This window comes from Boleophthalmus pectinirostris, unplaced genomic scaffold, assembly GCF_026225935.1.
Source record: "Boleophthalmus pectinirostris isolate CB_2022bp ecotype Guang Dong unplaced genomic scaffold, ASM2622593v1 HiC_scaffold_22, whole genome shotgun sequence".
In the NCBI taxonomy this organism is placed as follows: domain Eukaryota; kingdom Metazoa; phylum Chordata; class Actinopteri; order Gobiiformes; family Gobiidae; genus Boleophthalmus; species Boleophthalmus pectinirostris.
Window position 1 is genome coordinate 42915349 of NW_026571190.1, and position 15720 is coordinate 42931068.

General features: G+C 50.2%; 2 protein-coding genes across 2 annotated transcripts in view; one reads left to right on the forward strand and one right to left on the reverse strand.

The window, feature by feature from the left end:
- The window catches only part of LOC129410347 (dynein regulatory complex subunit 4-like), a 17522-nt gene extending 13471 nt beyond the window's left edge, over window positions 1-4051 (forward strand). The window contains exons 7-10 of the mRNA XM_055158299.1: window positions 2026-2193; window positions 2336-2422; window positions 2607-2741; window positions 3391-4051. Of these exons, the coding sequence (XP_055014274.1) occupies window positions 2026-2193; window positions 2336-2422; window positions 2607-2741; window positions 3391-3420 (420 nt within the window). The 3' untranslated portion in view covers window positions 3421-4051. The remainder of the gene's footprint in view (window positions 1-2025; window positions 2194-2335; window positions 2423-2606; window positions 2742-3390) is intronic.
- A 4713-nt stretch (window positions 4052-8764) lies between these two features.
- The window catches only part of kif16ba (kinesin family member 16Ba), a 45468-nt gene continuing 38512 nt past the window's right edge, over window positions 8765-15720 (reverse strand). Inside the window, exons 28-33 of the mRNA XM_055158541.1 lie at window positions 13644-14988; window positions 12867-13354; window positions 10037-10159; window positions 9471-9560; window positions 9114-9197; window positions 8765-9013 (exon numbers count right to left, since the gene is read on the reverse strand). Coding sequence (XP_055014516.1) covers window positions 8861-9013; window positions 9114-9197; window positions 9471-9560; window positions 10037-10159; window positions 12867-13354; window positions 13644-14988 — 2283 coding nt within the window. The 3' untranslated portion in view covers window positions 8765-8860. The remainder of the gene's footprint in view (window positions 9014-9113; window positions 9198-9470; window positions 9561-10036; window positions 10160-12866; window positions 13355-13643; window positions 14989-15720) is intronic.

Below are 15720 nucleotides of genomic sequence, written 5' to 3' on the forward strand. Positions count from 1 at the left end.
CTGGTTTAGTCCTGGTTTAGTCCTGGTTTAGTCCTGGTTTAGTTCTGGTTTAGTCCTGGTTTAGTCCTGGTTTAGTCCTGGTTTAGTTTAGTCCTGGTTTACCTGGTTTAGTCCTGGTTTAGTCCTGGTTTAGTCCTGGTTTAGTCTGGTTTAGTCTGGTTTAGTCCTGGTTAGCCGGCGGTTTCCTGGTTTAGTTCCGGTTTAGCCGGTTTAGTCCTGGTTTAGTTCTGTTTAGTTTAGTCCTGGTTTAGTCCTGGTTTAGTCCTGGTTTGGTTTTTGGTTTAGTCTAGGTTTAGTCCCTGGTTTAGTCCTGGTTTAGTCCCTGGTTTAGTTCCTGGTTTAGTTTAGTCCTGTTTATAGTCCTAGTTTTAGTCCCTGGTTTAGTCTGGTTTAGGTTTAGTTCTGGTTAGTTCCTGGTTTAGTCCTGGTTTAGTCCCTGTTTAGGTCTGGTTTTAGTCCTGGTTTAGTCCTGGTTTAGTCCTGGTTTAGTCCTGGTTTAGTTTCTGGTTTAGTCCTGGTTTAGTCCTGGTTTAGTCCTGGTTTAGTTCTGGTTTAGTTGGTTTAGTTCTGGTTTAGTTCTGGTTTAGTCCTGGTTAGTTCTGGTAGTCTGGGTTTAGTCCTGGTTTTCCTGGTTTAGTCCTTTAGTCCCTGGTTTAGTCCTGGTTTAGTCTGGTTTAGTCCTCTGTTTAGTCCTGGTTTAGTCTGGTTTAGTCTGGTTAGTCCTGGTTTAGGTCCTGGTTTAGTCCTGGTTTAAGTCCTGGTTTAGTCCTGGTTTAGTCCTGGTTTAGTTCTGGTTTAGTCCTGGGTGGTTAGTCCTGGTTTAGTCCCTGGTTTAGTCCTGGTTTAGTTCTGGTTTAGTCCTGGTTTAGTCCTGGTTTAGTCCTGGTTTAGTTTCCTGGTTTAGTCTGGTTTAGTCCTGGTTTAGTTTAGTCCTGGTTTAGTCCTGGTTTAGTCCTGGTTTAGTCCTGGTTTAGTCCTGGTTTATAGTCCTGGTTTACCTGGTTTAGTTCTGGTTTAGTCCTGGTTTAGTCCTAGGTTTAGTCCCTGGTTTAGTCCTGGTTTAGTCCTGTTTTGGTTAGTTCTGGTTTAGTCCTGGTTTAGTCCTGGTTTATCCTGTTTAGTCCTGGTTTAGTCCTAGGTTTAGTTCTGGTTTAGTTTAGTCCTGGTTTAGTTTCTGGTTTAGTTCTGGTTTAGTCCTGGTTTAGTCCAGTTTAGTCCTGGTTTAGTTGTTTTCTGTTTAGTCCTGGTTTAGTCCTGTTTTTCCTGGTTTGTGTCCTGGTTTAGTCTGGTTTAGTCCTGGTTTAGTTTTGGTTTAGTTTATAGTTCTGTTTAGTTCCTGTTTAGTCCTGGTTTAGTCCTGGTTTAGTTCTGGTTTAGTCTGGTTTAGTTCTGGTTTAGTCCTGGTTTAGTTCCTGGTTTAGTTCTGGTTTAGTTCTGTTTAGTCCTGGTTTAGTCCTGGTTTAGTCCTGGTTTAAGTCCTGGTTTAGTAGTCTGGTTTAGTCCTGGTTTAGTCCTGGTTTAGTCCTGGTTTAGTTTTTGGTTTAGTCCTGGTTTAGTAGTCCTGGTTTAGTCCCTGGTTTAGTTCTGGTTTAGTCCTGGTTTTAGTCCTGTTTAGTTTCTGGTTTAGTTCTGGTTTAGTTAGTTCTGGTTTAGTTTAGTCTGGTTTGTTCTGTTTAGTCCTGGTTTAGTTCTGGTTTAGTCCTGGTTTAGTTTTCTGGTTTATTCTGTTTTCTGGTTTAGTTCTGGTTTAGTCCTGGTTTAGTCCTGTTTAGTTCTGGTTTAGTCCTGGTTTAGTCCTGGTTTAGTCCTGGTTTAGTCCTGGTTTAGTTCTGGTTTAGTCCTGGTTTAGTCCTGGTTTAGTCGTGTGATTAGTGATTTTCTCCTGAATCACACAAACTCTGAGCTTTAATCGTCTCTGAGCAGGAACAAACTCAGACCTGGACTCAAACGGCTCGGGAGTTTTTTCTGATGTTTTTTCTGATGTTTTTTCTGATGTTTCTTCTGATGTTTCTTCTGGTGTTTCAGGAGCAGCAGCTGGAGCTCAGAGCCCAACTGTCCCGAGTCCAGAAGAAACTGACCGAAGCTCAGAGCGAGAACATCCGTCTGAAGGAAGACCTCGAGAAGGCCCAGAGCCTCCTCCCAGACCTGAGGAGAAGACTGGAGCAGAGCCTGAAGGACAGAGAGCTGGAGAAGGTACAGCTTCAGACCTGAAGGACAGAGAGCTGGAGAAGATTATGTCTGTACTGAGGAAAGACACGTTCTCCTCAAACACAAGAGAAGAATCAGGTCCTGGTCCTTTAAGGAGATACCTCAGGAGGCTTCTGTGTTGTTCCAGAAAGGACGAGAGCGAGAGAAGCAGCTGGAGAAGGAGCTGAGGGCCCTCAAGATGGAGAAGACTCTACTGCAGCAGGCCTTTGAGAAGGTACCTCCTCCACACCAACTCCTCTGAGCTTCTCATCTGTTCCTCTGACCTTCTGCTCTGACCTTCTGCTCCTCTGACTCCTTCTGACCTTCTGCTCCTCTGAGCTTCTGACCTTCTACTCCTCTGACCTTCTGCTCCTCTGAGCTTCTGACCTTCTGAGCTTCTGAGCTTCTGCTGTGGTCAGGTGGAGCGTGAGAGGGACCAGCTGAAGGACGCTCAGCTGATGTTGGAGCTGGAGGTGCAGCGCAGGAACGGCCTGAAGGAGGCGCTCCTACACCAGAAGCTCTCTGCTCTGAGTCTGGAACTGCAGAAGAACCAGGTCCACAGACCAGAGACCAGAGACCAGAGACCAGAGACCAGACCAGACCAGAGACCAGACCCAGACCAGACCAGACCAGAGACCAGACCAGAGACCAGACCAGACCAGACCAGAGACCAGACCAGACCAGACCAGAGAGACCAGACCAGACCAGAGACCAGACCAGAGACCAGAGACCAGAGAGACCAGAGACCAGACCAGAGACCAGAGACCAGACCAGAGACCAGACCAGAGACCAGACCCAGAGACCAGAGACCAGACCAGACCAGACCAGACCAGACCAGAGACCAGAGACCAGAGACCAGAGACCAGAGACCAGAGACCCAGAGACCAGACCAGACCAGACAGACCAGAGACCAGACCAGAGACCAGACCAGACCAGAGACCAGACCAGAGACCAGACCAGAGACCAGACCAGAGACCAGACCAGAGACCAGACCAGAGACCAGAGACCAGAGACCAGACCAGACCAGACCAGACCAGAGACCAGACCAGAGACCAGACCAGAGACCAGACCAGAGACCAGACCAGACCAGAGACCAGACCAAGACCAGACCAGACCAGAGACCAGAGACCAGATTTCGCTCGGGGTCTGAGGACGGTGAATAAATTTGTCTGAACTCGTTTGTGTTTCTGTGTTTGGTTTCAGGAGACTTTGCTGGACCCAGGACCGAGGTGATCTGAGACCAAGACCAAGACCAAGACCAAGACCGGACCAGAGTCCAGACCAAGACCAGACCACAGTCCAAGTCCCGAGTCCAAGTCCAAAGACATTTTATGATTTTTTTTCTATTTATTTTGGCTGGTGCTTTTATTTTGTGCCTCGTTTGTTTCTGTAAATTTACGTCTGATATTTTTCGTCTCTTCGTCTCTTCGTGTCTTTGTGTTTGTCTCTTCTTCTTCGTTCAAAACGACATTTTCTGCAAAACTGGTTTTGTTTCTTTCTCCCGTCGTTGTTCCTCATCACAAACTGCTCCAGAGTCTCCGAGCTCTGAGGGTCTAGACCAGAACTAGACCTGGACTAGACCAGGACTCTGAGATCTAGAGATCTCTCCTGGGCCTATTCAAACCCCTCTTACAGTTTGCTGCAGTACGAGTCTGTACGAGGCTCCGCCCACACGCTCCACATCACAATCCTCCATAAAAACACAAAAACATAAAACTGAACAGAGCAACTGAACAAACGTGATGTTTGTGCAGGAGTTTCATTAGTGCGACGCTCTGAAGGGGGAGTGGGTCAGCACAGAGAGCAGAGAGACTCAGAGAAACGTGTCAAACCTGTGACTCTGTCGTTTTTGTGAATAAAACATTTTCAGAACAACAAAAAAACACGATTCTGACGCTTTGAATTATTGATGTCACAACAAAACACACACACCTGTGTCCTCTACACACACACCTGTGTCCTCTACACACACCTGTGTCCTCTACACACACACCTGTGTCCTCTACACACACCTGTGTCCTCTACACACACACCTGTGTCCTCTACACACACACCTGTGTCACACACACCTGTGTCCTCTACACACACACCTGTGTCCTCTACACACACACACCTGTGTCCTCTACACACACACACCTGTGTCCTCTACACACACACACCTGTGTCCTCTACAACACACACACACACCTGTGTCCCTACACACACACACCTGTGTCCCCTACACACACACCTGTGTCCCTCTACACACACCTGTGTCCCCTACACACACACCTGTGTCCTCTACACACACACCTGTGTCCTCTACACACACACCTGTGTCCTCTACACACACACCTGTGTCCTCTACACACACACCTGTGTCCTCCTACACACACCTGTGTCCTCTACACACACACTGTGTCCTCTACACACACACCTGTGTCCTCTACACACACACCTGTGTCCTCTACACACACACCTGTGTCCCCTACACACACACCTGTGTCCTCTACACACACACCTGTGTCCTCTACACACACACCTGTGTCCCCTACACACACCTGTGTCCTCTACACACACACACCTGTGTCCTCTACACACACCTGTGTCCTCTACACACACACCTGTGTCCTCTACACACACACACACACACCTGTGTCCTCTACACACACACCTGTGTCCTCTACACACACACCTGTGTCCTCTACACACACACCTGTGTCCTCTACACACACACCTGTGTCCTCTACACACACACACACACACCTGTGTCCCCTACACACACACCTGTGTCCTCTACACACACACCTGTGTCCTCTACACACACACCTGTGTCCTCTACACACACACCTGTGTCCCCTACACACACCTGTGTCCTCTACACACACACCTGTGTCCTCTACACACATGTCCTCTACACACACCTGTGTCCTCTACACACACACCTGTGTCCTCTACACACACCTGTGTCCTCTACACACACACCTGTGTCCTCTACACACACACCTGTGTCCCCTACACACACCTGTGTCCCTACACACACCTGTGTCCTCTACACACACACACCTGTGTCCTCTACACACACACCTGTGTCCTCTACACACACACCTGTGTCCCCTACACACACACCTGTGTCCCCTAACACACACACCTGTGTCCCCTACACACACACCTGTGTCCCTCTACACACACACCTGTGTCCTCTACACACACACCTGTGTCCTCTACACACACACACCTGTGTCCTCTACACACACACCTGTGTCCTCTACACACACACCTGTGTCCCCTACACACACCTGTGTCCTCTACACACACACCTGTGTCCTCTACACACACACCTGTGTCCTCTACACACACACCTGTGTCCCCTACACACACCTGTGTCCTCTACACACACACACCTGTGTCCTCTACACACACACCTGTGTCCTCTACACACACACCTGTGTGTCCTCTACACACACACCTGTGTCCTCTACACACACACCTGTGTCCTCTACACACACACACCTGTGTCCTCTACACACACCTGTGTCCTCTACACACACCCTGTGTCCTCCCTACACACACCTGTGTCCCCTACACACACCCTGTGTCCTCTACACACACACCTGTGTCCTCTACACACACACACCTGTGTCCTCTACACACACCTGTGTCCCCTACACACACAACCTGTGTCCTCTACACACACACCTGTGTCCTCTACACACACACACACCTGTGTCCCTACACACACCTGTGTCCTCTACACACACACCTGTGTCCTCTACACACACACCTGTGTCCCCTACACACACACACCTGTGTCCTCTACACACACCTGTGTCCTCTACACACACACCTGTGTCCTCTACACACACACACCTGTGTCCTCTACACACACACCTGTGTCCCCTACACACACCTGTGTCCTCTACACACACACACCTGTGTCCTCTACACACACCTGTGTCCTCTACACACACACCTGTGTCCTCTACACACACACACCTGTGTCCTCTACACACACCTGTGTCCTCTACACACACACACCTGTGTCCTCTACACACACACCTGTGTCCTCTACACACACACCTGTGTCCTCTACACACACACCTGTGTCCCCTACACACACACCTGTGTCCTCTACACACACACACACACCTGTGTCCTCTACACACACCTGTGTCCTCTACACACACACCTGTGTCCCTACACACCCTGTGTCCTCTACACACACACACCTGTGTCCTCTACACACACACACCTGTGTCCTCTACACACACCTGTGTCCCCTACACACACCTGTGTCCTCTACACACACACACCTGTGTCCTCTACACACACCTGTGTCCTCTACACACACCTGTGTCCTCTACACACACACCTGTGTCCTCTACACACACACACCTGTGTCCTCTACACACACCTGTGTCCTCTACACACACCTGTGTCCTCTACACACACACCTGTGTCCTCTACACACACCTGTGTCCTCTACACACACCTGTGTCCCTACACACACCTGTGTCCTCTACACACACCTGTGTCCTCTACACACACACCTGTGTCCTCTACACACACCTGTGTCCTCTACACACACCTGTGTCCCCTACACACACACCTGTGTCCTCTACACACACCTGTGTCCTCTACACACACACCTGTGTCCTCTACACACACCTGTGTCCTCTACACACACCTGTGTCCTCTACACACACACCTGTGTCCTCTACACACACCTGTGTCCCCTACACACACCTGTGTCCTCTACACACACACACACACCTGTGTCCTCTACACACACCTGTGTCCTCTACACACACCTGTGTCCTCTACACACACACCTGTGTCCTCTACACACACACCTGTGTCCTCTACACACACCTGTGTCCTCTACACACCACCTGTGTCCTCTACACACACACACCTGTGTCCTCTACACACACCTGTGTCCTCTACACACACCTGTGTCCTCTACACACACCTGTGTCCTCTACACACACCTGTGTCCCTACACACACCTGTGTCCCCTACACACACCTGTGTCCTCTACACACACCTGTGTCCTCTACACACACCTGTGTCCTCTACACACACCTGTGTCTCTACACACAACCTGTGTCCCTACACACACCTGTGTCCTCTACACACACCTGTGTCCTCTACACACACACCTGTGTCCTCTACACACACCTGTGTCCTCTACACACACCTGTGTCCTCTACACACTTGTGTGATCTGTGTTGTTTGTCTAAAAGAAGAAACTGTTTCAGGTTGAAAATCCTGCCGAACGTTTCTGTTTCTCCCTGAAAAAACAAACAACAAAACAACAACAAACAAAACGCCGACGTTCAGAAGCTTTAACTCTGTTTTACGTCACAACTTTGAATGTGAAGTTTTATTTGTGACTCGACTTTTGAGATTCATCAAAGTTGAATTTATTGTCAAATATTTTCATCAGTTTTAGTTTCACAGCGTCCGGACGATAAATGGACTTGGATATTTTATATTCACATTATTGTTTTACACAGTTGGGAACAGGACCTGCTCTTTCTGTTCGACTCTTCTTACTCTTTTATTTATTGTTACTGATTTTTTTTAAAACAAATCCAAACTGATGATCCACAAACGGACACTTCAAACAAACTCCAGGTGAGTTTGTCCTCAGGCTCCAGACCAAAATGTTTATGGATTTTAAAAACGTTAAATCAGACGAACAAAACCGACTGAGACGATGTTTTTACTTTAGTGAAAAAAAGAAGCCGTTTCATTTTCCTCTTTTCTCTGCAGTTCATGTTCTTCACCACCAGGAGGCGCCAACACCAACAGAGTCGACAGGTGCACTCCAGTATGAGACGCCTGGAGGTCCCTGTCGCCAGCCCCTGTCACCAGCCCCTGTCGCCAGCCCCTGTCACCAGCCCCTGTCACCAGCCCCTGTCACAAGTCCCTGTCACCAGCCCCTGTCACCAGCCCCTGTCGCCAGCCCCTGTCCCTGTCCCTGCCAGCCCCTGTCACCAGCCCCTGTCACCAGCCATGTGCCCTGTCCCTGTCACAAGTCCCTGTCACCAGTCCCTGTCACCAGTCCCTGTCACACCAGCCCCTGTCACCAGCCCCTGTCGCCAGCCCCTGTCGCCAGCCCCTGTCACCAGCCCTGTCACCAGCCCCTGTCACCAGCCCCTGTCACCAGCCCCTGTCACCAGCCCCTGTCACAAGTCCCTGTCACCAGCCCCTGTCGCCGGTCCCTGTCGCTGGCCCCTGTCGCTGGGTCCTGGTCGAGTCCCAGAGTTTTTCATACAAACCCTTCACAATAAAAGCACAGCTCACAGTTTGTTCACTTTTATTTTGTAAAAAACATATTTACAGCTTTTATTCTGAAATCAAACCTGCAAAAGAAAAGTTCAACTGAAATCAGAGCTGCTCCCCAGACTCTGCTCCACAGATCTGGACCTGACCTGTTTCACTCCGTTTGGGTCTATCCGGTCCCGTTCGGGTCTCTTTGGGTCTATCCGGTCCCGTTCGGGTCTCTTTGGGTCTATCCGGTCCCGTTCGGGTCTCTTTGGGTCTATCCGTTCGGGTCTCTTTGGGTCTATCCGGTCGTTCGGTCGGTCTCTTTGGGTCTATCCGGTCCGTTCGGGTCTCTTTGGGTCTATCCGGTCCCGTTCGGGTCTCTTTGGGTCTATCCGGTCCCGTTCGGGTCTCTTTGGGTCTATCCGGTCCCGTGGCTGCTCGACTCGAAGACGCCTTTCTTGAAGAACGAGGAGAACTCATAAACGTGGAGTTTGTTCAGAGGTTCTGAGTCGGGTCTGAGCGGAGACGGAGACCAGGACCGGACCAGAGCAAACAGGTCCCTCAGGTACCGCTGTGGACAGAGAGACCGGGGTTAGACCAGGGTTTAAACCAGGACTAGACCAGGACTAGACCAGGACTAGACCAGGACTAGACCAGAGTGAAGCTCAGACCTGGAGCTGGAGGCGACGTTCTGAAACCATCTTCTCGTCTTTATTTCGGAAAAGTTTCTTTGGAGGAAAATCCAGACTCGCCACCTGCAGGACGACAGAGGAACCACAGGCATCAGGACATGTACACACGTGTGTCAGGGGCCCTTCTGTGTGTGTCAGGGGCCCTCCCCATGTGTGTCAGGTCTGTGTGTATGAGCGTGAGTGCAGGTCCGGTTGCGGGGGTGGGTCTGGTTGTGTTTGTGGGTCCGGTTGCGGGGGTGGGTGCGGTTGTGTTTGTGGGTCTGGTTGTGTTTGTGGGTCGGTTGTGGTTTGTGGGTGGTGGCCGGTTGCGGGGGTGGGTGCGGTTGCGGGTCTGACCTGGGGGAATCGCACTCGCAGGTTCTGGTGCATTTCTCTGAAGCGACTGTATCTGCGAAAAACACTCCAGGTCTCCTCCCCCAAACACAACTGCAACAAGAGACCGGGTCAGAACCAGGACCAGACCAGGACCAGACCAGGACCAGGACCAGACCAGGACCAGACCAGGACCAGGACCAGAGAACAGGAGGAGACAAGAGAAAAAAATGAAAATTTTGGAATCTTTTTTTTTTTTTAATCACAAAAAAGTTACTCACAAAATTAATAAAAAATTATGAAATGATAAAAATGCCATAAAAATGGGCAACGAGAGAAAAATACAGAAAAAAAAATAAATAAATACAAAAATACAAAAACAGAAATGATGGGAAAAAAAATGAAAAATTATGGGAGGAGACGAGAGACAGGAGCAGACAGGTGCTGACAGGTGCAGGCAGGTGCAGGCCGGAGCAGACAGGTGCAGACAGGTGCAGACAGGTGCAGACAGGCAGACAGGTGCAGACAGGTGCAGACAGGAGTAGACAGGTGCAGGCAGGTGCAGACAGGTGCAGACAGGAGACACTGACCTTCACTTCAAACTCAAAGTGTTCGTCTTTTCCTTGTCCTCGAAGAACGAAGCGCGGAACAGAAACACTGAGCGAATCCCCCGAGACGTCAGCGCCGCACGTCCACGAACGACCAATCAGACGCTAGAGACACACAGAGAGCCAATCAGACGCTAGAGACACACAGAGAGCCAATCTAGAGACAGAGAGCCAATCAGACGCTAGAGACACACAGAGAGCCAATCAGACGCTAGAGACACACAGAGAGCCAATCAGACGCTAGAGACACACAGAGAGAGCCAATCAGACGCTAGAGACACACAGAGAGCCAATCAGACGCTAGAGACACACAGAGAGCCAATCAGACGCTAGAGACACACACAGAGAGCCAATCAGACGCTAGAGACACACAGAGAGCCAATCAGATGCTAGAGTGATGTCACAGTGATGTCACAGTGTGGGTCTGTGGTTCCAGTGAGACTCTGTGTCTGAGTCGGGACTTGAACCTTTGACCTTCTGGTTTGAAGGTTCATGTTGTGTTGAAGTTAAACCTGAGGCCCTGGACTTTATCTACACTCTGTACTTTTACTTTTACTTTTACTTTTACTCAGAGCAGGTATTTGTACTTTCTGCTCCACTAGAACTTTTAGAACAGAAACGTAAAAAGTTTTTGTCTTTACAGTTTGAGAATCTCTGAAAATAGAACTTAGATTTATTTTTAGCAAATTTGACTGAAGTCAAAACTTTGAACAACATAAAAACAATAAAACACAAAAAAACAATAAAACACAAAAAAAAAAACAAATACAAAAACAATAAAACACACACAAAAAAACCCAATAAAACACAAAAAACAAAAAAACAAAAAAAAAACAATAAAACACAAAAAACAATAAAACACAAAAATACAAAAACAATAAAACACAAAAAAAAAAAAAAAAAAAACACAAAAACAATAAAACACAAAAACACAAATCTGTGGAGTCACTTTTTTCTGGTGAATTTTCCCAAACTCAGAGTTTGATCCAAACAGTCGTTGGTTTTTGTTTTTGTTTTTGATCCACAAATGTAAATTTAATATTTGTCACTTGTATTTTGGTTTTTACAAATGAATGTTGTTTGTGAATTTATAATTTTTCATTTGCAAAAAATAAATAAATAAATAAAATAACACTGGTAAAACTGAAAATATTTTAGAGATTTTCTTTGAGACAAATCCACAAACCCAGACGCACAAACAGGTCCAAGTCCAAGTCTAAGTCCACGTCTGGTCCTGGTCCTGGTCCTGGTCCTGGTCGAGTTCTGGGTGAGACCAGTCTCCAGGTCGGGTCCAAAAACAGGAACAAAACAAAACCAAAAAAATAAATAAATAAATACAAAAATCAGACCAAACGTTTTTCACCTGAGGATCCAGATTTATTTTTTTATTTTTCATTTTTCAAACTTTCACAGATTCATGAACTTTTCTTAAAGACCAGGAGGTTTTTTCTCTGTTGGTTTTTCTCCGTCACGTCACATCTTCAGATTTCCATGTTCCGTTTGTTGTTTTGAAAATGTTTTATTCACCAAAAACTTTCATCTCTCTGCTCCCTGTGCTGAGGTGCTCCCCCTTCAGAGCGTCGCACTGATGAAACTTCTGCACCAACATCACGTTTGTCCAGTCGCCGTGTTCAGAGTCGTGTGGGGGCGGAGCCTCGTACAGACTCGTACTGTGGGAGCGTGTGGGCGGAGCCTCGTACTGTGGGAGCGTGTGGGCGGAGCCTCATACAGACTCGTACTGTGGGGGCGGAGCCTCGTACAGACTCGTACTGTGGGAGCATGTGGGCGGAGCCTCGTACAGACTCGTACTGGGGGGGGCGGAGCCTCGTACAGACTCGTACTGTGGGAGCGTGTGGGCGGAGCCTCGTACAGACTCGTACTGGGGGGGCGGAGCCTCGTACAGACTCGTACTGTGGGAGCGTGTGGGCGGAGCCTCGTACAGACTCGTACTGGGGGGGCGGAGCCTCGTACAGACTCGTACTGTGGGAGCGTGTGGGCGGAGCCTCGTACAGACTCGTACTGTGGGAGCGTGTGGGCGGAGCCTCGTACAGACCATAAGGAGGGTTTGAGTAGAGCCCAGGAGAGATCTCTAGATTACATAAAAAGCTCAAAAAAGTCAGAATAAATCATCTTAAATATTTCACAGCGACGCTGAAAATTAAAATCTGATTTGAAGCGTCACATTTTGGATTTTCACATAAACGAGACGATCAGATTTATCAGAGTCAAATTTAAGAAAAAACACGGTTCAGATTCTTCAGCTTCAACTGTTGAACCGAGTCCAGACCCTGGTCCAGGCCCAGATCCAGACTCTGCCCTGGTCTTGGTCCTAATCCGGTTAGGGTCCGGCTCAAATCTTTTTCAGATAGTCCCGATCTTGGTCCTGGTCTTAGTGCTGGTCTTAGTCCTGGTCTTAGTCCCGGTCTTGGTCCCGGTCTTAGTCCTTAGTCCCGGTCTTAGTCCCGGTCTTGGTCCCGGTCTTAGTCCTGGTTTAGTTCAAGTTAAATCACTTGTTCGTCCCTTGGTCCTCGTGAACCTCTGAGGTCTTGTTCCTGGTTTAGTTCTGGTCCTGGTTTTCGGTCCTGATCTGGTCCTTGGCCCTGATCAGGTTGGTTCCAGTTTTAGTCCCAGCCTTGGTCCCGGTCCCGGTCCAGGTCCGGTTCAGGTCCACAGCTGCTTGAGGACCAGTGCTGCGTCAGAGCTGTCTCCAAACCTGATGGTCCAGATGGAGTCCTTCAGCTCAGGCTCCTCCAAAGACCCAAAGTTCTCCTCAGACCTGAAGTTCTCCTCAGACCTGAAGTTCTCCTCAGACCTCCTGAAGTTCCTCTGACCTCCTGCGTTCCTCTGGGTTCCTCCTGCGTTCCTCTGGGTTCCTCCTGCGTTCCTCTGGGTTCCTCCTGATTCTTCTCCTGGAGTGAAAGATCATCTCCAGCTCCACACAGCCGTCAACGCTCCTCGCAAACACGCGCCGCACCTCCCCCCGACCTCGGACCTTCAGAGAACTGAAACCAGACCCGAGAACAGACCCCGGGCCGTGGTCCCTGAGGAGGCAGACGTGAGTGTCCGTGAGGAGGAGCCGCGTGGTCAGCGAGTGTTCGGGCTCGGACCGGAGCAGGACGCTGGTGAAGACCACGGGCCGGACGAGGGCCAGAGGAGGACGATCCGGACCCTCCATGTTCCCGTGGACCAGGTACAGAAGATCTGCCAGGACTCGCCCGAACCGGGACCTGAACCGGAGCCCGTTTGAGAGCACGAGGTCCGAGACCGAGGAGGTCCAGTCCAGAGAGAGGGACATGAGGTCTGCGGACAACAGCGGGTGAAGACCAGGGACCGGACCAGGGACCGGACCAGGGACCGGACCAGGGACCGGACCAGGGACCGGACCAGGGACCGGACCAGAGACCGGACCAGGGACCGGACCAGGGACCGGACCAGGGACCGGACCAGGACCGGACCAGGAGACCGGACCAGAGACCGGACCAGAGACCGGACCAGGGACCGGACCAGGGACCGGACCAGAGACCGGACCAGGAGACCGGACCAGGGACCGGACCAGGGACCGGACCAGGGACCGGACCAGGGACCGGACCTGAGACTGGACCTAGACGTTGTTTGTCATTTTCCTCGAGTGATTTTGCGTCGCAGTTTTCCCCACAAATCTTTTTTTCCCAAATCTGCTCCTTTTCCCAAATCTCTGAAATTTCACTTTCTTCCACATTTCGTCTAAAAAAATTCACATTTTCTGTTAAAACTTCATTTAAAACTTCCTCGTTTTGATCCTGAAACTTTTCTTTGGATTCAGAAATGGACAGATTTGGTCCAATTCCGAAACTCTGAGCTCGGACGATTTCCCGGCAAAACTTCTGAGTGAGACGCGCACTGAGGGTCAAGACGGCCACGCCCCCTCCACACCTGTCCCCGCCCTCTCCACACCTGTCCCCGCCCCCTTCACCTTTCCGCTCTACTCTCACGCTCTGCCCGCCCAAACCCACCCGGACCTCCTCCACTTCGCTCCAGCCCAATCGCCACTCGACCCTAAGCCCCGCCTCCTCCTCCCGACAGCCAATCACGGCGAGCCCTCCCGCGCACACCGCCACGCCCGCCGCCGTCGGAATCGGCCGCGTTTCAGTCGCCGTCGCCGCAAAGAAAACACTCAAGACCGTCCCGAGGTTCACGTCCGGGAGTTTGGCTGAAATCTCCTCGTTTTGGAGCAGCGTCAAATAGGACAAAGGCGTCGGAAATTCCACGAACTTCTGCTGGAAAACCCGGAGATCGGCGTCCTCGGAGCAGACGACCGACCCGAGCGGCCACCCGTCCACTCCCGCCGTTTCACCGCCCGCAAAATCGCACCAAACCTCACAATCCCTCTGCGCTTTCATCGATTCGTTCGAGCGTTCTTCGTCGTCTTCTGAATCCTCTTTGAGTTCTCCGTCCCGTGGAGCGAACGCCGCCGTGATTTTCCGCGCGACCGGGAGCTGGCGGGTAAATCTGGACACGTACTCGGACACCGCGCCGCTCACGACGTCCATCGGCGCGTTCTGCAGGACCTCACGAGTTTCCTGGAGTTTGCGGTTCGCGTCTTCGTAAACGTGCGTCAGTTTTTCGGCGAAGAACCCAAAAACGATCCCGGACGTCGTAGCGTTTTTCTCCCGCTGGGTCGGACCGACGTAGGAGCTCAGGTAAGAGTTGAGCGACTGCACCACGGAGGAGCCCAGCGCGGAAACGTCGTCCGAAAACCGACGCTTGGTCCATTTCGCTGCGCCCGACTCCTTGGTTTCTTCTGACTTGTTGAAATTTAAACTTTTGTCACAAACGTCGGCCTCGTTTTGCGCCGCTGAACTTCTTTCTGTGGTTTTTGGTTCGTTTTGGTCCGAGTCCGGCTCCGGTTCCCGGTCTGGGTTTTCCGGCGGTTCCCACGGAGACGAGATGTTTTTCTGTGAGTGAGAAGACGGAGCGGTTCTCATCAAAATAAAAGTCCGGAGCCCGAGAATCACCAGGTGAGGATTTCAGATTAAGAGCGCAGCATGCAGATCACAGCAGGCAGTGGTTTTATTGTGAAAGGTGAAGAACGGACCCGATTTAGACCCGGTTTAGACCCGATTTAGACCCGGTTTAGTCCTGGTTTAGTCCTGGTTTAGTCCTGGTTTAGTCCTGGTTTAGTCCAGGTTTAGTCCAGGTTTAGTCCTGGTTTAGTCCAGGTTTAGTCCTGGTTTAGTCCTGGTTTAGTCCTGGTTTAGTCCTGGTTTAGACCCTGGTTTAGTCCTGGTTTAGTCCTGGTCTAGTCCTGGTTTAGGCCTGGTTTAGTCCTGGTTTGGACCTGGTTTAGTCCAGGTTTAGCCCTGGTTTAGACCTGGTTTAGACCCGATTTAGACCCGGTTTAGTCCTGGTTTAGTTCTGGTTTAGTCTTGGTTTAGTCCTGGTTTAGGCCTGGTTTAGGCCTGGTTTAGTCCTGGTTTAGTCTGGGTTTAGACCTGGTTTAGTCCTGGTTTAGTTCTGGTTTAGTCCTGGTTTAGTTCTGGTTTAGTCCTGGTTTAGTTCTGGTTTAGACCTGGTTTAGTCCAGGTTTAGACCTGGTTTAGTCCAGGTTCAGACCTGGTTTAGTCCTGGTTTAGTCCTGGTTTAGACCAGTTTAGTCCTGGTTTAGTCCTGGTTTAGTTCTGGTTTAG